This window comes from Dermacentor andersoni, chromosome 5, assembly GCF_023375885.2.
Source record: "Dermacentor andersoni chromosome 5, qqDerAnde1_hic_scaffold, whole genome shotgun sequence".
In the NCBI taxonomy this organism is placed as follows: Eukaryota; Metazoa; Arthropoda; class Arachnida; order Ixodida; family Ixodidae; genus Dermacentor; species Dermacentor andersoni.
The window spans coordinates 92,430,086-92,457,326 of record NC_092818.1 but is presented as its reverse complement, the minus strand read 5'-3'; the positions used below and the strand labels follow the sequence as shown (position 1 = coordinate 92,457,326).

The following is a 27,241-nucleotide window of genomic DNA, read 5'->3' as shown; positions in this document are numbered from 1 at the left end:
CGGCATATCCCGTGGTGGAACAATGAATGCAGAATCGCACGTAGGAATCAGAACAAAGCGTGGGGGTTGCTACGCGCTTCGCCCACTGCAGAAAATCTTGTCAACTTTAAAAAAGTAAAATCCCAAGGTAGGAGAACCCGCCGACAGGCCAGAAGAGAAAGCTGGCAAAAGTATCTATCGGGTATTAACTCGTTTAGGGATGAGGCCAAAGCCTGCAACAGAGTAAATAGGATTAGAGGGCGACAAACACATTCACTCCCCCTGGTAAACACACAGGGCGATACACTGCAAGACCAGGCAGACTCACTTGGGGAATATTTTGAGAGCGTGTCAAGTCCAACAAATTATACACAGTCCTTTCTCAAATACAAAGAAACAGAAGAACGTAAGCCATTACCAAGAAAAGGTCGAGAGAATGAGCCTTACAACCGTCCTTTTTGTATTGCTAAATTGAGAGCTGCCTTGAGCGTATGCAACAGCTCCGCACCAGGATCTGATAGAATCATGTATGAAATGCTCAAAAACTTACACAATGACACGCAGGTTACACTACTCACACTTTTCAACACCATTTGGGATGCAGGGTACCTTCCAACCGCTTGGAAGGAAGCCATTGTGGTCCCTGTTTTGAAACAAGGCAAGGACCCTTCCTCAGTGGCAAGTTACCGCCCGATAGCCCTCACAAGTTGCATTTGTAAGGTGTTTGAAAAAATGATTAATCGGCGACTCATCCATTTCCTTGAACTGAGCAAAATCCTTGATCCCTATCAGTGCGGCTTCCGAGAAGGGCGCTCCACAACTGACCATCTCGTACGTGTAGAAGCAAATATCCGGGACGCATTTGTACACAAACAATTCTTCTTATCCATATTCCTCGATATGGAGAAGGCGTACGATACGACGTGGCGTTACGGAATCTTAAGAGATTTGTCAGAAATGGGCATCCATGGTAATATGCTAAACCTAATAGAAAGCTATCTGTCCAGTCGTACCTTCCGGGTAAAAGTAGGAAATGTACTTTCGCGTCCTTTTACGCAAGAAACGGGTGTACCGCAAGGAGGCGTGCTCAGCTGCACACTCTTCATCGTGAAGATGAACACGCTTCGCGCTTCATTACCACCGGCAATCTTTTATTCTGTCTACGTGGACGACATACAAATAGCTTTCAAATCCTGTAACCTCGCAGTGTGCGAGAGACAGGTACAGCACGGCCTGAACAAAGTCTCAATGTCGGCAACAAGAATGGATTTTAGATCAATCGTAACAAAAGCTCTTGTGTTCTTTTTACAAGAAAGAGAGGCCTGGTTCCGGATCCTTCCTTAGAACTGTGTGGACAACGAATACCTATCAGCAAACAGCACAAATTCCTAGGTATCATACTTGACTACAGACTCACTTTCATTCCACACATTAAATATCTGAAAGAAAAATGTCTAAAAACAATGAACTTAATGAAACTTCTATCCCAGACTACATGGGGTAGTGATAGGAAGTGTTTAATGAACCTATACAAGAGCCTAATTCGGTCTCGATTGGATTATGGTGCTGTAGTATATAACTCTGCCGCCCCGAGCGCACTAAAGATCCTAGATCCTGTCCACCATCTAGGAATCCGACTGGCCACTGGCGCTTTCAGAACGAGTCCCATACAAAGTCTATATGTAGAATCAAATGAATGGTCTCTCCACCTACAGAGATCATACATTAGCTTTACATATTTCCTTAAAGTACGCTCTAATCCTGAACATCCATGTTTTGATACCGTTACTGATATGACGTGCGCTACACTTTTCAGCAATCGTCCCTCCATAAGACAGCCTTTCTCGCTGCGTGTGAAGGAGCTTAGCGATGAAATGCATGTCCCACTCCTCGAGCATCGCTTAATGCACCTAACCAATCTCTTACCTCCTTGGGAGTGGCAGGTGATACAATGTGACACATCCTTTATAAAAGTTACAAAGCACGCTCCTGAGGCCGAAATCCGAATGCATTTCCTAGAACTCCAGCACAAGCACTCCTGCGCAGAGTTCTACACAGACGCTTCGAAGTCAAATGCCGGGGTATCCTATGCAGCCGTCGGCCCATCGTTTTCGGAATCCGATGTACTGCATCTGGAAACAAGTATTTTTACGGCCGAGGCCTACGCATTACTCTCTGCTGTAAAGCACATAAGAAAATCGAAACTTCCAAAAGCAGCGATCTATACAGACTCTCTCAGCGTCGTGAAGGCCTTAATGTCACTCAGCAAACATAAAAATCCCGTATTTAATGAACTATATTCGGTCTTGTGCAAAGCGTACTCATCTAACCAGAATACCGTAATATGCTGGGTCCCTGGCCATAGGGGAATCGAAGGTAACGTTCTGGCGGACGAGATGGCCACGTCAATCACATTGCAAGCTGTTAACCTTACCGCTGCGGTGCCTGTCACAGATCTGAGGCCTTTCTTGCGAAGGAGGCTGCGAGATCACTGGCAACACATGTGGGATGCGGAAACGGATAATAAGCTCCACCTGATAAAACCACAGTTAGGATTCTGGCCCTCTACTACAAAATCGCGCCGAACAGATGTCCTATTCTGTCGTCTCAGAATAGGACACACGTTTGGCACCCATAATTTTCTACTCACCGGAAGTGAGCCTCCAACCTGTGGTAGATGCGGGGAGAGGCTGACCGTACTCCACGTCCTCCTGGAGTGTCGGGAAGCCGAATCTGAGAGAAAGAGATATTTTTCCTTAGCATACCGCCGACACATTCCTCTTCATCCTCTAATGTTTCTCGGTCCAGAACCACTTTTTAATACAAACAGTGTCCTAGGTTTCCTCAGAGATGTCGTCTTACATGTTATTAGTCCCATGAATTCGTAGCGCCTCCTCTCTCGAGAGGATGCCACTGCGATAATTGTTTTGCGTAGCACATGCCTCCAGGCCCTTGTGCTTCAAGGGCTCTAAGGAGGCAGTAGTGCTCTGGCATTTCTTATAATCGTGATATATTTTACCTATCGTATCATTCTTTTTATATGCATCTAAATTTTCATAGTACAAGTCATACGTCATCGCCATAATTTTATCATACAGATTTTACGCACTTTAGAGCGTATATTTTAAGGCCTCTTTACAGCCACCTCACACCAACTTCATAGCAATCATAATTACACCGCAAACTCATTACCACAGACATGGCGCTCTTTGGCCACACCTGGCCCTTACGCCATATAACTCCACACATCATCAACTTCGAACAGACTAGTGGAGAGGACCGTACATGCGGTGCAAACAGACCCGCAGTCGCGGAGACAAAGAGACGCCTCGAACACTGGCGAGCGGCACTTGCGGATGGGCCCCAATGACTGCCTATCAGTGTAGCGTGGTTTCCCTTTTTCTTTTTCTTTTTTATTTTCATTTTTTCCTTTTGGTGTTCTCTTCTTTATTTTTCCTTACTTCTACTTCAATAAGGGAAAATCAGACATCCACCCATTCGTAGCGATTGCTACAAAGTAAACCCATACGGGTTCCTCGAAAGAACAAAAAAAATTGTTTTTCTTTCGAGGAACCCGTATGGGTTTACTTTGTAGTAATCGCTACGAATGGGTGGATGTCTGATTTTCCTTTTATTAATTACTTCTCTCCACCTTGCGGGTTTCCGCAGAACTAGTACGTCAATTACTTGTATTTCCTTTGCTCGAATAGGTAGGCAGTAGAGCGTGATCAACTGCCGTGGTTCCTTAGTGGCTATGGTGTTAGGCTGCTGAGCACGAGGTCGCAGGATTGTGTCCCGGCCATGGTGGCCGCATTTCGATGGGGGCAAAATGCGAAAACGCCCGTGTACTTAGATTTAGGCGCACGTTAAAGAACCCCAGGTAGTCATATTTCCGGCGTCCCCCACTAGCGCGTGCCTCATAATCAGAAAGTGGTTTTGTCACGTATAACGCCATAATTAAATTATTTAGAGCATCATCCGGGCGTGGGCGTGGTTGCTACGACCTCCCGATACAAAGGGTTGGCCACACCATCATCAGCAGCAGCATAATCGTCATCATCGCGTGCCGTTTCTACCAGAAAGCTCGCCTTCCTGCATTGTGTGCGGCGCTAGCGTTTCCCGGTAAACATTACGGTTACATAAGCTGCAGTTGCCGGTAAGCGTGTGAAACATTCAGGGATATTTGAATGCTATCGCGTTCCACTCTGAAATGGGAAGCTTAAGCATCCTCCCCCTTTCTTTTTTTTCAAATAGTTCAGATGACTGGAAATTCGCCTATTCAGCAATTTTGTAAATTGCCCCTTCGTCCATCTGTCAAAATTCCCCGCAATGCTCAAGCGTAAGCCTGGAATCGGACATCTCGCCATTGCAATCCAAACGCCGTACATCCCTAGTGTAGCCGTACGAAGACCTTCCAGAAGCATTTTGTCCTACATACGGTAGCACAAGACCCAAACGCGCTTCCCACCCACATTGCCATGTTAAAAAACTGCACCCAATTTAAAGCGGCCATGGAGAGCCATTACTTAACATCTTACCTGTGATCCGCTGCCTCAACTGCCCATCCCTCATGTAAGGTCTCTCTGGGATACTTGAGGCATGAATTTGAGAAAAAAATAAGTCAATAGGAAGCATTATTAACAAATGCTAATTCAAGAGATCTGCCAAACCTCTACCACTCTAAGTTGACAACGTCTTGAAGGTACGCCCTTACAACACGTGTATGTGCATTTACGGCGCTTAGTCGTAACTTCCCTGCGGAATTCTGTGGTGTACTGCGCGAAATGCACACCTCAAGGGACGAGGGAAAAAAGAAAGAGACACGAGAGGAAAGAACGCTCTTTTTGAGCGTGTCTCTTCCTTCTTCCGTCTTTTGAGCTGTGCATTTGGCCCTGTACAGTACAGAATTCAGTGTGGAAGAACTAACCTGGCAATAAGAACGTCCCTGCCGCGTTATACTAGTGTTTTAATCCTGACTAAAATAGAACACACATCAAGGGCAGGATATAATGTCATCAAAAAGAAACAAAACTACATCAAGATTGGTCAGGGCAAATATAACCAAATAGAGGACAAATATAAAATTTAAATACTCCGGTAACACTTGTATATCGGTACAACGTAGTCATCCTACAAGTTCATCAACAGTTACATCTTTAACTGTGAAATGTATGGAAACACAGCAATAATATATAAGTTCACCTACTTCGTATCAGCTTTTTATATCATAAAAAGTATACGAGTGCTGCATACTACAAACGAAGCGCCAGAAAACGAGAAAACAGTCTATGTACGAGAAGATCAGGGCGCCTTCGGCACGCGTATATATTTGTGTCTTTTCCGGCTTGGCGAACTTGAGTGGCATTACCGGCATTGAGGTATAGTTGACTAATACAATTCCCCTTTATAATGTCTCCCCAAGTCGGCTGCTAGGGTGCCGCATAGATAATTGTCTCTTGTTCTGAGGTGGTAGTTTAATTGTTTTGTTTTCCTTCCCCGTTGCAGCTCCGGGACTCCCAGATGAGATCGTCACCAATGGTGCCAGGTGAGGCCGAAACCTCGTGGTGTCCGTCCCCATGCCTTGGCGGACGATCTACCGTAGGATTTCCTACTAATGGCCCGGCATTCTTTATACGTGATGGAACGAATGCCGGTGTGAAATGACAACACAAGCGGCTGTGACATTTTCATGTTTACATAGTCGCTTAAAGTCGTATAGTTAAATAAATAACACTCGCTTAATTATTTAATTTACTTGTATATTTACGTCGTTGTTACCTCTCTCCATATCCTGTTCAGGGCGTCGCCCAACTATCTGAGCTAAACAGGAGGCTATGGGATGGAGGCAGAATCATTACACCTGTGCTTCTATTTGTCGATGAATTAGACAAGAGCGCGAAACGTCACAGCCATCGAGTTTCCGCGGCGAATGGGCGCTCATCCTCGCGAGCTACGCCCCGCAGTGTCGCCCCCGCGCATTCTTAGAACACTTGCCGGCAAGGAGCACTATGTGAGTCCTCGCCGTCGGTTTCATTGCTCCGTGGCGAAAACGTCAATTTATTTTTCTTGGCTTGATATAGTTAGCTCTCTGCGTGCAGCTCATTCTTCATATCCATAAGGGAGCTTTTGCGTCCTCAGTAACAAACTGTGTGTAATGCAAATGTGTGTGTAATGTCCTTTGGCCTATAAGGCACGTGCAATAAGTGAAATGAAAAATTTTTACTTGTATCCTCCGTATATGCTTTATTGTCTACTTTTTTTTATTTCAAGGTTTCACGACACCAGGGAGCCTGCGGGAAATCAAGAGATGGAAGCGTGAGTTTTGCTGCATCTTTAGACGGTCGAGACTGTTTGACTTCAGTTTTTATCATGAGCTCACGTAACTCACATGACTGACCTGCGTTCCACTATCCAAGAATTTATGACTGACGATGAGCTCAAGAGGAAGACTTAGCTCACTGCTCAATGGCTGCACCCAATTCGATCATCTTTGTTAAATTTAAAAGGAAACTCTAAATTTTAGTGACCGTAGGAAGTAGAGTATTTGTTTAGGCCATCAGTTTCTTAGTAAATATTGTTCAAATTTGCATGATTTCAGTTTTTACAGTAGCCTTTCACGCATTTCTGGGAATTCAATAAAGCCTTTCTATCAATCAGAATTTATTATTAGAACTTGGGTCACATTACAAGTATTTAGTATGCAGAAGATGGTCCCATATTCAGAGACTGTATCGGGACCCCCTCTACAAGAACAGTTATTGTAGTTAACATCTAAAAGCAACAACGGCACATAATAAGGAAATATACAAGCAACAAGAAAAGAATGGTTACATACAGGATTGATTACAAAAAATAACAAGGTTTTGCAGATCTGATAGTAGCAGCAAGATTGTGCGGGAACAAAATACCAACAGTTTATTTACAACAACAAAAGAAAAAAAGAGAGACAAGAAAAAGAAAAAAAAAGCGAACAATGACCGACTACAGTAATCCTTGTCGTTAGTCTGTGAATAAGAAATGCAGTTTTAGTTCTGTTTTAAAAGGCGGCAAAGATCTTGGGTTTTTCATTATGAAAGGAAGGGTGTTCCATATTGATAAGGAAGTGAATTCCACAGTCTGCTTAGCACAGTTAGTGCGGATTCTTGATAAAAGAAAATTGTTATTCAACGCAAATCTGGTGGTAATATGAATCATCAGGTTAGAACGCGAAAATGGGATATATCGTAGCTCATTATTCACAAATCTGTAGAATATAATACCTAGGTTGTATTTAGTGAGTCCAGATATGGCAAGTATGTTACTATCGTGTAGCAGGGAAGTGGCGTTAGAAAAGCGTAGACTGTAAGTAATTATTCATATGGCTCGGTTCTGAACTGTCTGTAAAGGCGCAATATGAGTATTATAGTTGTTACCCCAACATATTATGCGACAAGTAATGTGAGAGTGGAAAAAAGAGTGGTAAAGTGAGAGTAATGTGGCACGTGTGAAGTAAGGGCGTGTTTTGATTAAGATGCGTATACCATCAGCTATGTTCTTTTTTATGTGAGCAATATGATTGTGATATTTCAAGTTACAATCACGTAGAATACCAAGTAAAGATGAACACGAACTTGGAGGAAGGCGGTGAGAACCGAAAGTAATATGTGTAATGGATGGTAGGTTTCGCTGATGAGAAGAGACTACTACAAATTTAATCTTAGTTGCATTAATAGATAACATGTTAACATTACACAACATTAGGATATTTTCTAAGTCAGCATTTACCTTTTTAACGAGAGATGAGATATCTTTATGAAAGGTGAATATAGTGGTGTCATCTGCGTATAGCATGCATTTTGTGGAAGAAAGACAGTTAGGTAAATCATTAATATAAACCAAAAACACAAGTGGCCCCAGGTTAGATGCCTGGGGCACACCAATGTTAGTAATTCGCTATCGAGAATAATAGTTGGAAATGGAAACAACTTGAACATCTGTTATATAAGTAGCTTTTTAGTAGTGAGAGAGCAGGCCCACAAATGCCAATTGCTCCGAGCTTAGAAAAAGGATATTATGATTTATGCTATCAAATGCTTGCGTTAGATCGATAAAAACTGAGGCGGCGATAAATCCTTCGGCTGTTATTTTTTTTTAGTTGATCAGTGAGATGAATTAGTGCCAGCTCTATGGAATATCCGTGCCGAAAACCAAACTGGCATGAAGAGAGAATGTTAAGTTTAGAAAGATATTTCATTAGCCGTATTTCAATTAGTTTCTCAATAACTTTCCTAAAGAATGGTATAATGCAAATAGGTCTGTAATTATTTAATAATGAGCAATCGCCTTTTTTTAAAACTGGGATGATTTTGCCACGCTTAAGTTAAGAAGGAAATAAACCAGTCTTGAATAAGTAACAAACAATAAATGAAAGTATATCTGAAATTAAGTGCACAATTAATTTAATGTTAGCAGGGTGAACCTCATCAATTCCAGCGCTTGTCACTTTTAGATTATTTATAACTGCAGTTATTTCTTCTGGCGTTATAGGAAATAAAAAGAATGAATGAGGTAGACGGTTCATGCTGATGGTCTGTGTAGGGGAAGGTAAATTGTTAGGAAAGAAAAAAGACTACTAAAAGCCTCAGCCATATTGGCAGGGAAATTGAGCTCGACTCCATCATTTAAAATTCTCGATACTTGGTTTAGTCGTGTGTTCCTGTTTAAGAAAGAGTTGACAATGTACCATTTTTTTAGTGTTGTTAGTCGCCTGTACAATTTTTTGCTGGAAATACAATAGTTTAGCTGATTTTAGTTTGCAGGTAAGAGAGTTACAGAAGTTTTTATATCGGGCACGTAAGTTCACGTTAAACGGTTGCCTTTTGGTTTTCCTATATAGGTTATCCCGTTTACGCAATGCTGTTCATAACTGCTGCGAGATCCATGGATTGTGAGAAAATGTTACAGTTTTTTTATACATTTATTTTTGTAGGTGAACTGTCGTAAGTATGATATAATACGTGAAAAAAATGTGGGAAAGGCTTTCTTTGGGTCGTTTAGTGATTTCATTTCAGACCGATTTGTATTAGCAACAGCAGTTGTGAAGCTGACTTTGTCCAGAACATCTTTAGTATGTGAAGGTGGGCAAGGTCGTACGTTAGAGTTGAAGCGTAAGGGCAGGGGATAATGATCACTGATGTAGATTTGCAATACTTTTGCCTCTGGTGAATGAAGGAGGTTAGAAAGAGCATGATCAATAAGTCTACCTGTGCCGTTAGAAACTTCAAGTGTGGGGACGTCAATTAAACACTCATATCCGTAGCTATGGAACACACTAGTGTAGTGAATACATATGGGTGACGTTTAATCGAGTAAATTATATTTATATCACCCATTATAACAACATCCTTATTTTCTATTGATATAGTGTGTAAGATATGATCAAGATTGATACAGAAATCATTAACTGATGATGAATGAGAACGGTAAGTGCAGCCAAATATGAAATCCTTGTTGTACTGAGCAAGAAAGCAGGTACTGAATTCAATACAAACAGATTCGCAATTAGTAATGGTTAAGGATAGGTCAGGTCTTCTTCGATAAGCAATATTAGGAGAAACAAATATGGCCACACCACCGTGAGAGCTCGTTAATCTATTGCAGTATTCCGATTTATAGTTCGGGAAACAATACAATTTTTTGTCGTCGTCAGATAACCAAGTTTCATTAATGGCAATTAGTGAAAACCAACTAGTTTGCGATGTGAGGAAATCATCGATTGCGTCGAAGTGCTTATGAAGACTCCTCGCGTTACAATGAATGATGGAATGAAATCCGCTTAAAAAGGAACTCACTTGATGGGGTTTCAGCACGGAAGCCATAATTGTTATGTCAATTGGTTAAACAATGAGCTCTAGTGTATTTTGGTTTGGTCAGATTCGTCTCGAATGCGGAGAACTTTGCTGTTAGTGGTTTTCCTAGCCCTGATTTGGCAATTGTCCGTCCAAAGGAACATACAGTTCCTTTCTTTCTTCAAAGTTAGGGCTTTGGAAAAGAGAGCCTTCTTCTTAGATGGGGTTAGATGCTAGTTTACAAAGACGGGATCATTAAATGAGCCAGAAAATCCAATGTCACTAAGACAGAGTTTGGCTTTACGCGCTTTGCTCAAAAATCAGCTTTCTTAGTTCTGGAGGAGAACCGAGCAACGACATTTTTCTTGTCGTTAGCTCTGGCGGGTACGCGATGAACAATGTCGCGATCGCTAGGCGATACGGGATAGCCAAATTTGTCTCCTACAGTTGTCATTATTGCGATACAGTCCTCTCCTTGGGAGCAGGGAATGCCCTTGATCTCGACATTGCCAAGCCGAGAGTACTGTTCAAGCTCCTCCATCTTGCGAGTCAATGTCTGGTTTTGAGATTTGAATTGTTTGTTCTCCGCAATTAGGGTTGTATTTTGGCTACGTAGTTCTTAGAAGTCCGTTCAAGTGCTCGGCACTTGTAATCAAGGTATCAACTTCTTCTTTTAGCTCGACAACGTCAATCCCAGACTCCTTCATTCTTAGCAAGATGTTACAAAGACTAGTTTACGCGTGCTTTTAGCCATGTTATAAATCTTAAATTCCATCTCCTGAATTTTCTTCGGTAGTTCTGCATTCGTCGGCATGTTATGAGCATTAAACAGAGACTCGGATAGAAAAAAACAGAAAAAAAGCAGTTGGCGGCAGCAGCGGCAGCAGTGGCAGAAAAAAAAATATTATGATCGTAAGCATAACTACAGGCTGATATGCGGTGGCCACTTCACTATTAATGGTTTCGAGAGAAATAGCTCTCAAAATTTCTGTAGTACACACTCATCATTGTGTTTTGAAAATTGCATGGCACACCAACACGTATTACTTGTTCTTAATTGCCTGGCCTTGATCTTAAGGTTACTAGCATAGGCACTACAGTCTGCAGTTCTGGCACAATTGCATCAGACATCAGTTATCACTGCCCAGTTTTGTTGATGTACCGTAATGAGTACCATACACAGATGTTTTTAAGGTTCAGCCAATTACGCAACATAGTCTTGAATCTATTAAACACGAAATAAGGAGTTAGGATTGGTCATCTGGGTTAGAAAACGAAGATGCGAACGAGGCACAGGCGAATTTGCCATAAAGACTATTTTCCACTTTTAAAACCTTCAAACAAAGATAGAAAACCATGGACCGCTAAATAATACTTGAGGATGATAAAAGGTAAAAATCCCCACAGCACTTCTTTTTACAAATACGTTCCGACATAGCTTTGAAAAAATATCAATTTTTTTGAACCAGCTAAATACAAACTCAGACGAGCAAAACACGCGTATTGTTACGGAATGGTATGTGCCAGTAGCGCGAGAACGGAAGACGACGTGGTTGACTCTTTTCCGATACTAAGGTTCGGAGCCAGGGCTGTCGCGCATATTTGAGCACCGGTGCATATCTCCTACACCGTCACATTTGGTGGAGGTGCGGGGTGTGCTCGCTACGACGCTGCGCTGAATTTCCGTAGTGGTCGCCGCATCGGTTCAATCGCGACGTCTTCAAGCAACGCCGCCCCGTCCACAATAAGTGATGCTACGTCACATCTAGTCCCATCGCAGCCTCGTGGCCCAGAGATTTTCACCGGCAGAAATGGCACGGACGCGGAAGACTGGCTCACCTGGTATAAACGCGTTAGCGAGCATGACAAATATCTTGGACGCGACATTCATGCCTGCCAGTGTAGTCTTCTACTTCCACGGCACGCCTCGCGTGTGGTACGATACACACGAAAAAGGCCTGACTAGCTGGGAAGTCTGCCAACAAAAGCGCCGCGTCGTGTTTCGAGAGCAGTAGACCTCGTCTTCTTCCGTTTCAATGTTTATTTCTAGATGTCGGTCGATAGCATCCTGACGTAACATGAGGAATAGTGAACAATGTCATGGGTCGACAACGCTAAATAAAGATCGCGAACACCATAATACACTAATGCTTTCAAACTTTGCCGCAAATCGCTTGCAGACCATTTCAGTTAACTCATCGTTAGCGCTCCAATCACCTTCATTACACCCCTATCCACAACCCCAAGAATTACCTCACTAGCTTGAAAAATAATCTAGCACATGACGTCAAAAATCTCCAAATAGCGCTCATTAAGCACCATTTGTCTTTCCTTTTAATTTACTAGCACACATATTTAATTTAGTACTGCAATCGGGAAGCTTTCCCGAACGGATTAAATGTGCCAGAGTTTCAGCAATTGTTAATGGCGGTGGTTCTTATGTAACGAGTAACTATAGACCAATATCAGTACTGCCCGCCGTTTCTAAGGGACTGAAAAAAGTTCTATTTAATTGCAAGACAAGCTTTTTTGATATGTTCTCCGTTTTAACGAATGCAGAGTTCGGCTTCAGATGGGGAAGATCAAACGAAACAGCTTTAGTGTATTTATTGGAATCCATCATCAGAAATGTACAACAATATACGTTTATTTGCATATTTTTCGGATTTTAGCAAGATGGTTGACTTTCTTGACCATGCTACGTTATTCAACAAATTGCAGCATCATGGAATACGCGGTGGTTCCCTGAATTTGTTTCAATCTTATTTCAGTAAAGGAGTACAGTGCAAACGTTTAAATTACCCAAACGTCGTCCGACCTACACAATAAATTTGGTGTTCGACAAGGGAAGGTGCTGGGACGTACCACATTTCTTTGTTGTTTGTACTAATGATATCATACAAGTAAGGCGAAATTCATAATATATGCTGATGACAGCATTGTTGGGATGGTCGGATATAATATAAACCTATTAGGCTCCCAATACAACGAGTTTTTTATTGAAGTTATCCGTGTTCTCCAAGGAAAACCAATAACCAGCAAAGACGAAGGTGAAGATGTTTAACGCGAAGAACATGAAAGCAACATTCAACAGTACTATAACTTTTGAGGGTCGACAAATAGAAATTGTTGACATATAACTACAAAATTCTTGGAGTCTATTTTACATCTACTTTAAATTGGGAGGCATGCGTTCACTATTTTTCCAGAGAGCTATCTTCTGTGACAGATAATGTATCCAGTTGGCGCTGCATGCTCCCGGTATCCGCCAAAATACAAATATATCACCGATTGTTTACTTCGCACCCTAACTACTGTGCCTTAGTGTAGTTTGCAACTACCAAACTAATATAAAGACCTCATACCTTACAAAAAAAAATTATACGTCATATCGCAAATACGGAACCGTTCTCAACGATGAGAAATGCGTACAAATTATTTGTTATTGTTTAATAGTATTAGAGTCAAACATATTAATATTTACCGTTTATTATATGGGATGCAATGTTCACACATACTTGTGAGAGATTTCATTGCACGTTTAGCATGTTTAGAATAGTGTCAACCTATAGTAAACACAAGGAAGGCTGAGAAGTGGGCGATTCCACATCTTCGCACATTTTGTTATCAACACCAGCCACTAGCGTACAATGTATACCTGTGACTCGAAATATTGTCACAGACAAAGCCACAAGATTCTCACATCTGGGAAGCCCGGGGGTGTCTAGCGTTAGCGGTGGCTTCAAACATACCCCAACCTGTCTTCACGCCCGTAACCCCGAACGCTTCCCATTCAGTTCGAACCGCCTTCGCTTTTGTTCCGAGCGAGCGTGCACATTTGGCGACTCTTCTACGGCGCAGGTTCTAAGCCGCATTTCTTTCCATGCGTGCGTGTCTCCTGCGTTCCCTCTTCGCGGAGCCGAGCCCCGTCCTTCGTTTGCGGTAATTGGCTTATACAGCAGTGTGTGAAATCGTCCTGCGCTTTTCAGTATACTCGTATAAACTGGCCCATACAACAACCTCCTCCCAAGAGATTCCTACAATTAACCCATGGCCCTCAGTCCCCAGCAGCTGCGGAGCACCTGACCTGTAACACCACAGAGGGTGCTAGGATTCTCTGGGTCCGGACAGGCCGCCAGTGGAAACTGTCAACCTTTAACTGGCAAATTCTGTCGAGTGAGGCTATAGCTTAGCAGGATTCTTTGAGGAAGTATGAGGCATTGTTTGGGGTATCATCGGCCTTAGTGAGATTAGAAGAACTGGTGAGGCTTACACATTGCTGAATAACGGTCATGTCCTCTGCTATAGAAGTCTCCCAGATAAGATTCAATACGGCGTAGGATTCGTAATCCATAAAGATATAGTGGGCAACATTGACGAATTCTAGAGCGTTAATGAGAGGATAGCTGTAGTCGTAATCAAACTTAATAAGAGGTATAGATTAAAGGTAGTACAAGCCTACGCTCCAACATCCAGCCACGATGATGATTAAGTAGACCAGTTTTATGAAAATGTTCAATTAGCGATGAGAAAAGTGTAAACTCAGTATACGGTAGTAATGGGCGACTTCAATGCAACAGTAGGAAAATGCAGGCTGGTGAACAAGCAATTGGCAACTAGGGCGTTCATTCTGGAAAGGCCAGAGGAGAGATGCTTGTAGAATCCGCCGAAAGTAATAGGCTTCGAATAATGAACACCTTCTTCGGGAAACAAAGCAACAAGAACTGGACCTGGAACAGCCTTAATGGTGAAAAAAGAAATGAAATTGATTTCATTCTTTCTGCCGATCCCAGCATAGTGTAGGATATAGAACTGTTAAGTAGGGTAAAGGGAAGTAGCAGTGATCATAGGTTAGTGAGGGCTCGGATTCATCTCAATTTGAAGAGAGAAAGAGTAAAATTGGTCAAGAAGAAACAGGCCAACCTAGAGGCAGCAAAGACAAAAGCAGACAAATTCAGACTGGTACTTGCAAACAAATATGCAACCTTCGAATAGTGAAATCAAGATTACACAGAGGCAATGAATGAAACTGTAACTAGGTTGGCTTCAGAAGCAGCAATTCAAGTGGGAGGCAAGGCAGCAAGGCAACCAGTAGGCAAGCTCTCCCAAGTAACAAAGGGCGTAATAAAGAAACGACAAAGAATGAAAGTGTCCAACTCAAGAGATAAGGTAGAATTCGCGGAAGTGCCAAAACTGACAAATAAGGCGAAAATAAGTGATATTCCAAAATATAACGTGAGAAAGACTGAAGAAGCCACAAAAATGGATGCAGCCTGAAATCAGTGAGAAAGAACCTCGTCATAGGACAAACCAAGATGTATACACTGAAAGATAAGCAGGGGAATATCATCAGCAATCTCGAAGATATAGTTAAAGAAGCGGAATAATTCCATACTGACATGCACAATAGCCAGAGTCAGGACACCTCCATTAGAAACAGTAATGAACAGGATACAGAAACTCCTCCTATAACTAGCGATAATGTCAGGAGGGCCTTGCGAGACATGAAACGAGGAGCAGAGGCAGGAGAAGATGCAATAACAGTCGATTTAATCAAACATGGAGGAAACAAAATTCTTGCAAAACTTGCGGCTCTTTATACGAAGTGTCTATCGACTGCAAGGGTCCCAAAAAACTGGAAGAATGCCAGCATTATACTAATCCACAAAAAGGGAGACGTTAAAGAATTGAAACAGTATAGGCTCATAAGCTTACTCCTAGTATTATATAAAATATTTACCAAAATAATCTCCAATAGAATAAGGGCAATTCTGGACATTAGTCAACCAAGGGAATAGGCTGGCTTCAGGAAGGGATGCTCTACGATGTATCATCCATGTCATTAATCAGGTTATCGAGAAATCCTATGAGTATAATAAGCCTCTCTGTATGGCTTTCATAGATTACCAAAATGCATTAGATTGAATGGAAATACCAGCAGTCATAGAGGCATTACCTAATCAAGGACTACAGAAAGGTTACGTAAATACCTTCGAAATCTCTACAGAGGTTAAAGCTACCTTAATTCTCAGGAAATCAGGAAGATACCAATAAAGAAAGGGGTCATACAGGAGACGCAGTCTCTCCGATGCAATTCGCTGCGTGCTTGGAAGAAGTATCCAAGCTATTAAACTGAGTTGGCTTAGGAGTAAGGGTCGACGGCCAATATCCCAGCAATCTTCGGTTTACCGATGCCATTCTATTCAACAACGATGCAGACGAGTTACAACAAGTGATTGAGGACCTTAACAGAGTGTGTAAGAGTTGGTTGAAGATTAATATGCAGAATACGAAGATAATAATGGGTAGCCGGGCAAGGGAACAACGGTTCAAGATCGCCAGTCATCCTCTAGAGTGTGTGAAGGAGTACGTTTACCTAGCTCAATTAATCACAGGGGACGCTGATCATGAGAAGGAAATTCAAAGAAGAATAAAAATTGGTTGGATCGCATACGGCAGACATTGTCAGCTCCTGACTGGAAGCTCACCGTCATCATTGAAAAGGAAGGTGTTCAATCAATGCATTCTACCAGTGCTGACATATGGGGCAGAGACTTGGAGACTGACAAAGAAGCTGTAGAAAAAGTTAAGGACCACGCGAAGAGTGATGGAAGGAAGATTGCTAGGCATAACGTTAAGATACAGAAAGAGAGCGGTTTGGATCAGAGAGCAACGGGTATAGACGATATTCTAATTGACATCGAGAAAAAAGAACCTGGAGCTGGGTAGGTCATGTAATGCGCCGGTTAAATAATCATTGGACCATTAGGGTTACAGAATGAGTACCAAGAGAGGGGAAACACAGTCGAGGACGGCAGAAGACTAGGTGAGGCGATGAAATTAGGAAATTCGCGGGCGCTAGTTGGGATCGGTTGGCGCAGGACAGGCGTAATTAGAGGTCGCAGGGAGAGGGCTTCGTCCGGCAGTGGACATAAAACAGGGTGATGATGATGATGACAACAGCGACACCAGCTCCCTATGCCTAACCCTGACTATAGAGTACTCAGAGAAGCTGATGTACGGCATCACTTAGTGTTGCAGATAATCGAGGTCTTTCCTGGAGAGGGTGTCAGAAGGGGCGCTGATGCAGCGTCGTGTGTTGAACGGCTTGCACCACTTTCTCTGATTACTCGCTTCGTTTTCTCTTGTCCCTTTCGTTCCTCCTTCTAGAGCTCTTTCTTACACATGCGCTGCCTTTTGATACCTCAGATTTTTTACACTATGTTTCACCATTTTACCATGTTTTCTTTTTACTTTTTCTTCCCCGGGTAAGCGTTTTAGCGTTTCATGGCGCTAGTTTCTTTTTATACAATTTTGCATTGTTATTTTTGTTACCTTTTTAACAATCTTTCTTTTCGAGCTACAATTTGTTTATTGTTGCCTTATTTTGCTTCTTGTTTTATGTTGTTGTAACGGTGTTGCTTTCCATGCGGGAGTGATTTCTATCCGTGGGTGTGCGGCTCGGCCCTCGCCTCGATCGGCAATGGTGTTGGTCAGTTCTCCACGCATATAATGTTTTCTGACGCATGCGCTGTGGCTATGAATGACGAATGCATATACACGGGTCATCTTGCGTGATAAATTTAGTTGGAAGTAGCGCTCTGTAGCACGAACGTCACCTCGTTCGTTGCTGCGGCCGCATTCGCTCACGCCAGCGTTTTGACAGCGAGTTTCCGCGGTCATCGAGCGAGATGTGCTCATGTTTACGTGTGCGCGCGTGACACCGCGCTTGTTAATTTATTTATTAAACGAATGTTTACAAGTTTACACGGCCGATAAAACTACAATCCTCACTTGGTATAGCTGTGCACTAATTAGTTATGACAAGCGATGCTTCGCCTTTCGGATGAAACTGCGACTTTCTTCATTAGTCGGCCATTTTTGTGAGCAATTTCGTTAAACTGCAATAATTTGGCCTTTTGTATCTGAAAAAATTGTTTCTTTTTGCAATGCTGTGCACCTATTTCTGCTCAATCTACTTCGGCACCATTTTTCATTTTATTCGCCATATCCTTTAATTTATCTTGTTTGATCTCAGATCGCAGCTCATTAAGAATGGGAGCAATATGGGCAACTTCGTAATTTGGCTACATTTTTCTTGCTGAAGTAAATTTTTAAATCACGTTGCGCCGTGTGTAAACAAAATCGTCACGAAGAAACGCACATAATCTTTCACGTTGGCAGGCTCATAAACACCGTTCACACTAGGAAAGATGAGGCTATTACATGGGCCTAGGCGGTATTCACTTGCGATATATAGGGTGTTTCAACGCACACTTTCGAAATTTTCAAAAATTGTCTGTGGCACATAGCACAATTCTAGTGCATGAGCTGGCCTACTCGAAGAGGTGGACACTACTTGCACAAAAATCTGTTATGCATAATCGAGCAAATGACAAAAATTCCCTCATTAATTTTTAAACTATTACCTTATGGCATATATTGTAATTTACAAAATCTCGGGTGAGACTGCAAGGCATATCCACTTGAATATAATTATCTGGATGATACCGTTTACGGGACGTGCTCCGTGAAACGTGCGGTAAGAATGCACTGTCGTTCCACTTACTTTCTTAACAAAACTCAATTTATGCATTGAAGCATATAAGTGAGTGTAGCGCCAATTCATTTCCACACAACGTTAGGGAAATATTATCGCGAACGTGGTGTCATCCTGTGAGTTCGTTCCTAGTGGATCCGCCTTGCGAACTCCCCGCCTAGAATTGGTGGATTGCAATATGTGCCATAAGGTAGTTAGTCAAGCATAATTAGGGATGTGTTGTTAATTAGTCCGTTATTTTTTCAATTTATTTTGCAAGTAATATCCGCCGCTTCGAATAGACCAGCTGATGAATTGGAATTCTGCTATCTGCCACAGGATAGATAAGAAAAAATTACAAGTGTTCACTGAAATACCCGGTACTTGGCTAAAAGGATATTGTAGGGGTGTCAGAATATTTGAAACGTCCGAATGACAGATCGAATATTGCCCTCGTCCACTCGGTGTTCGAATCAAATAGTCAGTATTCGTAAATACGGTTATATTGCGCATAATTTTGAATACTTTAGGTCACCAACTGTGCGCGATCAAGCATAAAAATGAAACAAAAGAACTATACACTTCATCACGGCGGCCGTAGTCAATCTGAAACAGAAGTTACATCTAGTGGAGCGCGTTACGTCGGAACAAGACCTTTGCGGCCGCTACCATTCGCACTCACCGATGAGTCTTTAGTACGCGAAATAAAGGCACTTATCTGCTTCTAATGTTGCATTTGTGCTTTTATCGCGATAGCGATTGTATGGACACTCCAAGCGCATTTCTTCCGTCGTCGTCACCGTCGCCGTAATTTTCCATATAAAATCCAAGCGTGATAATGTCGCCGCACGCCGTATGCTGTATGCACGTGTGAAAGCGCACGAGGGCGAGCCGACGATGGCGGCTCAATCTCGCGCGCGCGAGCTAGGGAGGAAGCGCGCCGTCTGCCGTCGCGCGCAGGGCACCGTGGGGAGGGGAGGGCCGCGCTTTACTCCAGCGTCTGCTGTGTATGGCGCAGCCGCGTTCGCACATCCAGTTCGCACTTGCATGTAGTTCGATGATTTCTGACCTCAATTGTGCGCTACTGTTCTTCAATAGGCTCAGTATTGAATAAAATAAGTTTTACTCCTTAGAAACAAATACACTTTGATATACGGCTGCTAATGCGTTGTTTGAGATCATCTTGATTTTTCTTGTTCTTTTCGTTTTTTTTTTTTTTATTGTATTCAGTCACGGGGAGCCTCACGTACCAGCGAAACCGAGCCAGCGCCACTCGCGCGCTGCGAAGCATGGACGGAACGCGTGGAGTGATACATTTTCGTGACAGAACTGCTTGCGTGGCTTCCACAGCGCTGCACCTGATGTCTGAAACGGAGTATGGTTCGCATTGAAGCGAGACGCAGCACGGAAGTCGATTCGCTCGTTTCGTGCTGCCGCGCCTCCAGCGTTGTGAAAGCCAGCTTCCGCGATCATCGAATGAGATGTGTTCATGTTTGCTTGTGCGCGCGTGGCACCATGCTTGTTAATTTAGTTAGCAAGCGAATACTTACTAGTGTATACCGCCGATAAAACTGCTAACCTTCGTCTACTAAGTGCTATCGCAATCGATGCTTCGCCTTTCGGGAGAAACTGCGGCTTTTTATAAAACGATGCTTTGCAAAGCTCAATAATGTAACAACTTCCTAATGTTGTGAACATACTGGTATGTCAAGATAATTTTATATAATTGGTGATAACGGCTGTTTATTATTTCAAGACGATTAGAAATGTATTTGCTATTCGATTCGATTCAATTCTGGCACTCCTCAATTTCCCATTCGATTTTGTCTCAAAGCCTACTGTTCGCGCAACCCTAGGATTTTCTTCGGTGTTTAGACTACAGCTGGAAGTGAATTTCGATTCCAGGGCCGCCACTCTGGACATGGAGCAGGCGAAGAGGCAGGAAGTCCACGAAGCCACTATGCATGACATCACCTTAAGCGCGTCGCGCCGTGCCAAGGAGCATCGAGACAAAATGGACCAGCTGCAAGCAGAGCGGGAGGCCGCATCACGTCAACACGAAGAGTTTTTGCAGCGCATGCGCGAAGAATACAAGCTGCACGCCCAGAAACACGAGCAAGAGGAGCGGGAACACGCCGAGGACAAGGAACGGGGGCAGAGGGAGCGTCAACTGGAGCCGGTACAGCGCTGTTTAGCTGGTAAGCATATTGTTCACACATGCGTTTGGTATATGTGAATGCCACTTTATGGGCATTTCCTGAATTGTAGGGCGAACGATTTAATCGACAATAATTGCACATAACAAACACGTATCTGGCTTGCGCGTCATCGAGATTTGTTTACGGGACCTCCCTTCTCAATAAACTATGTTTCTCGCTGCTCTAGGGCGCACTCGCATATAGCTAGTAGTTCTTGCTATTGAGCGAGTTGATGCGTGTCGAACAATAATTAATTCAGCGCCGAAACACAATCACCAGGGACGGGAGTACATAGACCGGACGAGCGCTCACTTCCAACTGGTTATCTTTGCAGACAGTAAGCATGTAAAAGCTAGTTTTTCATAACGCACGCGCACGGTGCATGTGCTGGCACCTCGATTCACACTAACGAAAGATCATTTTCCAAATGACGTCATTTCATAATCAAACTCACTGGTGTATCACTTACACAATTTTTACCTTTCTTCTAAATAATTAAATGCTTCCCAGGTTTCGCGAGCAACATTGTTTTTGCTCCTTGCCAAGATCAGTTTCTCCGGAAGGCGTGGGTCACATCCACACTCAAGCGAACATGCACTTATGTTGTGAATAAGGAAAGCGCACTCTACGTGCCTGTGACGTCATGTGGGTGGGAGCCACGCAATTGGAGATACGGATCCTAGGAACGAGCAAAAATAAAGTTGCTCGCGAAGTCTTGGACGAACTCTTGGACGCAGGCGCATTTCCGCCTGCGTTGTCGGCGTCGCCGAGATGTTCCGTATAATTTCCAAGTGCGATAGAATCGCGACAGCGCGCCGTATGCTGTTGGTGTGAGTGAAAGCGTGTGAGGGTGAGCAGACGATGCAGCCTCGATCTCGCGCACGAAAGGGACGAATGCGGGGAGGAAGCGCACCGTCTTCCGCAGCGCGCAAGGCACCGTTGGGAAGAGAAGGGGGGGGGGGGGGGGGCGTTCCAAACCGACGGCAGCTGCTTATGGCCCGGCCACGCTGGCCCTATCTTCAAAAGTGATTTGCGATAAGGACAGAGTGTACTGAGTCCTGCTAGCTTCGTGTGCGTGGTGTTCTCGCCGCTTAGTTTGCGTTCAAGCGAGTGGCATCACGAAGGGCAATTCGCTCGCTGCTGCTGCCGCTCTTCCTCACGCCAGCGTTTTGACCGAGAGTGTCCGATGTCACAGAGTGAAATTCATGTTTTCATGTTTGTCTGTGCGCGCGTGACATCATGCTTGTTAGTTTAGACAGCAAGCGAATGTTTACAAGTTTATACGGCGGGTACGTAAAGCTACTATCCCTTCTTCATATATCTCTAATAATTTGCTATCGCAATCGGTGCTTTGACTTTCCAGTGAAAGCGAGATATTTTTTTTATCAGAAGGAAATGTACAAATTGTGTAAGTAACGCAGTTTTGCTAGTGTGAAAGCAGGTGCAAGCACCTGCGCCGTGCGTGCTTAATGAAAAAAAAAAAGGACCTTTCATATCATTACGGCGCAACCAAAAGTGGCGCCAGTCAGAAGAAGGCGATTTGACGTGTAGAGGTCGAATCACTCTCGTCAGCCATCTTGTTTATGCATCGTTGTCTCTCTTGAAAATATTGTAACTACATCTTTATACGTGACTTCTTCAACGTAACAACGTGGTGAAAGGTGCGGGGTACCAACAAGAAACAAACGAGCTCCACAGTGGTCTTCACACCTAAGTAGCCGGAAATCCAATTTCTTATAGATTAGGTGAGCCCAATCTATTTTAGCTTGAATATTGGCTTTTATGTGAAAGAAGATCGAACGCTTTACGAAAGTCCAAAAAAATGACGTCAGTTTGACCACGGATGAAACAGCACCTGACATGGCGCGGCCCACACATATCGACGCCTACAACCCCGATGGAAGGAACGTGCTGCGGCACGGAACACTTCGACATGGAAGACTGGATCGCCACGGATGAGCGTGTAAGTGCCCACAACAAATGGAATCTGACGATTATGTTGGCTAACTTGCTCTTCTACCTGCAAGGCATGGCGAAGGTGTGGTATGACAACGAGGACAAAGGGCTTACCCATTGGACAATCAACTTCCTACAGATGTCCAGCAGAGATCCGAAACGGGACATCGGAACGTCCCTAGGACATATCTAAGAAGCCTGTGGACCATTCTTGGATGTCCGAGAATGATCCTCCAAGAATGATGTCGAAGAATGATCCAACGAACGTCATAATGGCATATTCGGACGTATAAGAGATGTTTAAATACGGATTAATTTTATTGCGCCATACCGATAACGTCCTAACGACATTTTATTGTTTTTAATGGCGCAAGGGCAACGACATTTTCGTCAAGATGCAAGACGCTTCTGGGACATTGTGTTACCAATCGTCCAAAGGATATTTGTGGGACATTTGGTTATGGATTTATGGTATCCACAGGACGTCTTCATTGATTAAAAATTAAAATAATAAGGACGTTCCTCCTGATGTGCCCTAGAAGTGCGGCAGGACTGCTGCATATTACACATCTTTACCAATGTAAGTTTGGCCAGGCTATGTGTTGGCTTGGGGGCGCAATGATGTAAAAGAAGTGCACGGCTCTTGAAGATCCGTCACAGCGGTCGAATAAGGCGACTAAACATTTTTGTCATGCGAAAGCTGAAGTACCACGAGACAAGCCAGGAATACAGCCCGCCACATCTCAAAGCACAATGAAGAAGGCTGTAGTGCAGTTAAGCATTGGGCAAGCGATTCTCTGCTACGGTAAGCCAATACATAACATATAATTGATACAAATGCATTAATTCAAAACATATACACATGCAAGCTATACATTATTGTGCTAACAGGAACAAAGCTACAGAACCAGGTTCTGCAGGCTGCTGAATAACTTGACAGTCTCATTAAATATACTGCATTAATTTCAATAAAATAAATTTCTATAAGAAGTGCCGCCAACATTTTTGTTCCCTCTACGAATGTTAGCCAGCCCTGATGCCTTTCTACAGGACCATGCATCGCCGCCGTCTATTTTTTTTCACTTCACGTATCTTAGACATCCAAGATACCGCCTACGAGACCATGCAGCTCCGCCATCTTTTTTGTTTCCTTCCCGAGTGTTAGCCAGCCCAGAGGTCCCTCTACGGGACCATGCAACGACGCCATCTTTTTTCTTCACTTCACGGATGTTAAACAGCCCAGATACCGCCAACGAGACCATGCCGCGTCGCCATCTTTTTTGTTCCCTTCCCGAACTTCAGCCAGCCCAGATTGTCTCAATGAGACCATGCCGCGCCGCCGTCAGTTTTGTTCTCTTCAAGGATGTTAGCCAGCCAAGATAAGTCTACAGGACCATGCAGCGCCGCCATGTTTTTGTTCACTTCCCGAATGTTAGCCAGCCTACATGCTCCTCTACGAGACCATGCAGCGTCGCCATCTCTTTTATTTACTTCACGAGTATTAGCCAGCCCAGAGGCCCTTCTACGGGACTATACAGCACCGCCATCCTTTAAGGCGAAAGCCTTTAATGGCTCATGTTCCCGGCCACGGCAGAGTCCGTTCGCAGAACATGTCACACTCCGCTAGGGGGCGCTCGTGGCGTCATCGGAATGGCGCGCGTACTGCGCATGCGTCCAGTAGATGGAGCCACCCTCGCGTTTCATTACGGCGTCGGCAGACGCTCCTCGCTAGCCGAGTCTGTCTGATGTCTCGGAAGCGCCCTTCCGTTTCTCCAGCAACCAAGCGCGCTCGCGCTGCCGCGCGAAAGCGCCAGTCGCGGCAGGCTCGCCGACAACATTCGAGTTAAAGGAACAGCGTCTTCCAGAGTATCCTTATACAAGAAGGCTGAAAGCCAATGAACGCATGCGACTGAAGCGACTTAACTGGTCTCCTGGCCGATGGCGTCGCCATCTTGTTTGTTCACTTCACGGACGTTAGCCATCCTAGATACCCCCCTACAAGACCACGCGTACCACTCATTCATACAGTTCATATATTCTTTCAACATACAGTTCAACTTCTCAGTAGTGGTCTTGGTTTCCAGCCACAGTTTAGTAAGGTGGACATGGATTAGAGGTCAGATTACCTGGTCTCATCTCTGTTGACGACCTTGTGTCAAAGATAGAGAGCCCTCAGGACGTACAAGCGCTCATTAACATCTGTCAAGAGGAGATAATGTGTCATGGGCTCCGCTGTAACTGCAAGAAATTTGCAATAGTTCCAATCGCGGGCCCAGGCATGGATGCGGGCGATACAACGCTGGGAGACGAGGCTCCGTTGGGGCCCTCGGCGTACAGATACTTGGACTTGCAAAAATCAAGTGGACCGGAGCTCTGTGGCCGCTAAGAGGACATCCTCCGCCAAAGGCCCATCGGCCGCAGTGGATCCTTCGTCACCGAAGTCTGTGGGCATGCAACCGGTTTGTGATGGTTCGCGAACTATATAAAATCGTTCACGTGCTGGTGCTGACGTTCGCAAATGCTGTGTTCTGCCACTCTGCACCCACACGGAAGTGGCTGGAGCGGCGCCAGTGAGACGTTGGTCAGATAGCCCTCGGCTGTCATGGTGCGGTTGCCAACGAGGCTATTCAGGGAGACCTTTAGGCTCGCCGAACTTTGAGGCTCGGGAGGGGGCCAGTAAAATAGCATACCGTGGCCGCCTGCTCGATATGCCTCGAGGGCGGTGGGCGCGGCGTGTATGTGATTACGTGTCAGCGACATGCAAGTGCACGCCGTGCATGAGGCGCTTTTACCGCATAGAAAGTAAATACGGCCTCTTTCGCTCCGCTATCAGTGCAAACTCACCGGCGGATTGGGTAAAACAGGCGCGGGAACAAGTGCAGGATCAAGACGAAACACGTTGGATGCGAGATATGGCAGCGAAGTTGACGTTGGCTGTGTACCGATGTCATGAGAACAATATTGGCAGGGTGCACCTATATGACAATTCCCTTGGGAGTACGTTGTTCGTTTAAGCAAGTGCTGGTGCGCTCCGTACTTGTATGAGCATTCCAAGCATAAACAATGATGTGAGTGATGCGCGGTGTCGGGGTGCGGAAAGGAGGACGATAACATTGAACATGTGGTGCTACGTTGTATTGGGCCATCTGTCCCGCACGGTTTATCCATGGTCTTAACTTAGAACGCCCCCGCAGGGGCGTCTGCGTCAGCAGACGTTTGGTGTGTTGCGACACCACGTACCCGAGCACACGAGGGTTGGACCATCCCGCGTGTAGCCGTGCGCGACTTAGCCGTGTCTGGGGAAAAGGGGATCCTGGGGGTTGAGCCGATGCTGGGTGTTTGGACCTTTAAGGCCCCCCGGCTGAGGCAACACACACCTTTGGCCTCTGCTTCACATAGACGGCACCCCCGGACTGACCCACCCGGGGGAAATCGGCAGTCGCCTTTTCCTGTCTCTTCCTCTCGAATCTTCGTCTTTATCTCTTACTTTTTGACCTTTCCTGCCCTCTCCTCTCTTCCATTTACTTCATTCTCCTCGGCGGCAAGGGTTAACCTTGTGTGGGATAGCCAACCTTGGTTATAACAGATTTGGTTATAGTAGTGTCGAACAGCTGGCGCGTGCAGGCCGTCTTTTCACGGTCCTGCAGCGTCCCCTTGTTGGGCTCCATGGTGGGTGGCTGGCGGCGCTGCCGAATTTTTACACATATCTATGGCAAGTTTTTTTTCCAACCCTTCCTGATCGCCCTCATAAACGCGGGTGCACCGAAGAAGCTTTCAAGTTTTTTGGCCGAAATAATGACAATTTTCCAAGATTTCATGTAGTACATTCAGAGAAAAAAGAAAAGGCAGCGAGAATGATCTCACCTTTTCTTGTTGCGAAGACACTTAGTGAAGCTTTTTGGCCCAGGCTATAAAGTCTCTAAGTTGGCAAGTGGCGACCTCCTCTTAGAACTGCGTGATAAGACACAGTACGAGAAACTCTCTAATCTAGTATCCTTTGGGAATCTTTCAGTGACGGTCACACCACACCGCACAATTAACACCACCCGCGGAGTCGTTTCCGATGCGGATCTCATGGAATTGACTGAAGCCGAACTACTGGAGGGCTGGAGCGATCAAAATGTGACCAATGTCAAGAGAATAAAAATCAGGCGCGATGGCAAGGAGATTGAGACAAAGCACTTAATTTTAACTTTTGCATCAAGTATGCTACCTGAGTCCATTGAGGCTGGCTACATAAAGATGCGAGTCAGACCGTACATCCCCAATCCTCTCTGATGCTTTAAGTGTCAAAGATTTGGCCACAGTTCACAGAACTGCCGAGGCCGCCAGACTTGCGCAAAATGTAGTGCCCAAGAACACCCATCTGACAATTGCGAGAATGCTCCACACTGCGTGAACTGTGATGGGGAACACGCCGCGTACTCGCGGTCCTGTCCATCATGGAAAAAAGAAAAAGAAATAGTCACAATCAAAGTCAAGGAAAATATATCGTTCAAAGAGGCACGCAGGCGGGTAGCATACCTGCCAAAGAAAAGCTTTGCCGAAGTGGCGCGTCAGGGGGCAGCGTCACAACGGCCTCCGGCGGCTGTCCGACCCACACGCAGTGAGTCGGCAGTTACGCCATCTGCCCCCACGGTGGTTACAGCTAGCGCTGCTCCGCCAACTGAGCAGAAGGGACCATCGACCCCGAAGGTGGGCGCAGCCGAGGCTGCCACAACCTCCCCGGCCCCTTCCAGCGC

General features: G+C 44.6%; 1 protein-coding gene across 11 annotated transcripts in view; it reads left to right on the top strand.

Moving 5' to 3' along the window:
- The window catches only part of LOC140218489 (uncharacterized), a 187,152-nt gene that overhangs the window by 76,194 nt on the left and 83,717 nt on the right, over positions 1-27,241 (top strand). For all 11 annotated transcript variants that reach the window (XM_072288218.1, XM_072288214.1, XM_072288219.1 and 8 more), the window contains 3 exons: positions 5,485-5,524; positions 6,250-6,294; positions 20,251-20,543. In XM_072288218.1, coding sequence (XP_072144319.1) covers positions 5,485-5,524; positions 6,250-6,294; positions 20,251-20,543 — 378 coding nt within the window. The remainder of the gene's footprint in view (positions 1-5,484; positions 5,525-6,249; positions 6,295-20,250; positions 20,544-27,241) is intronic.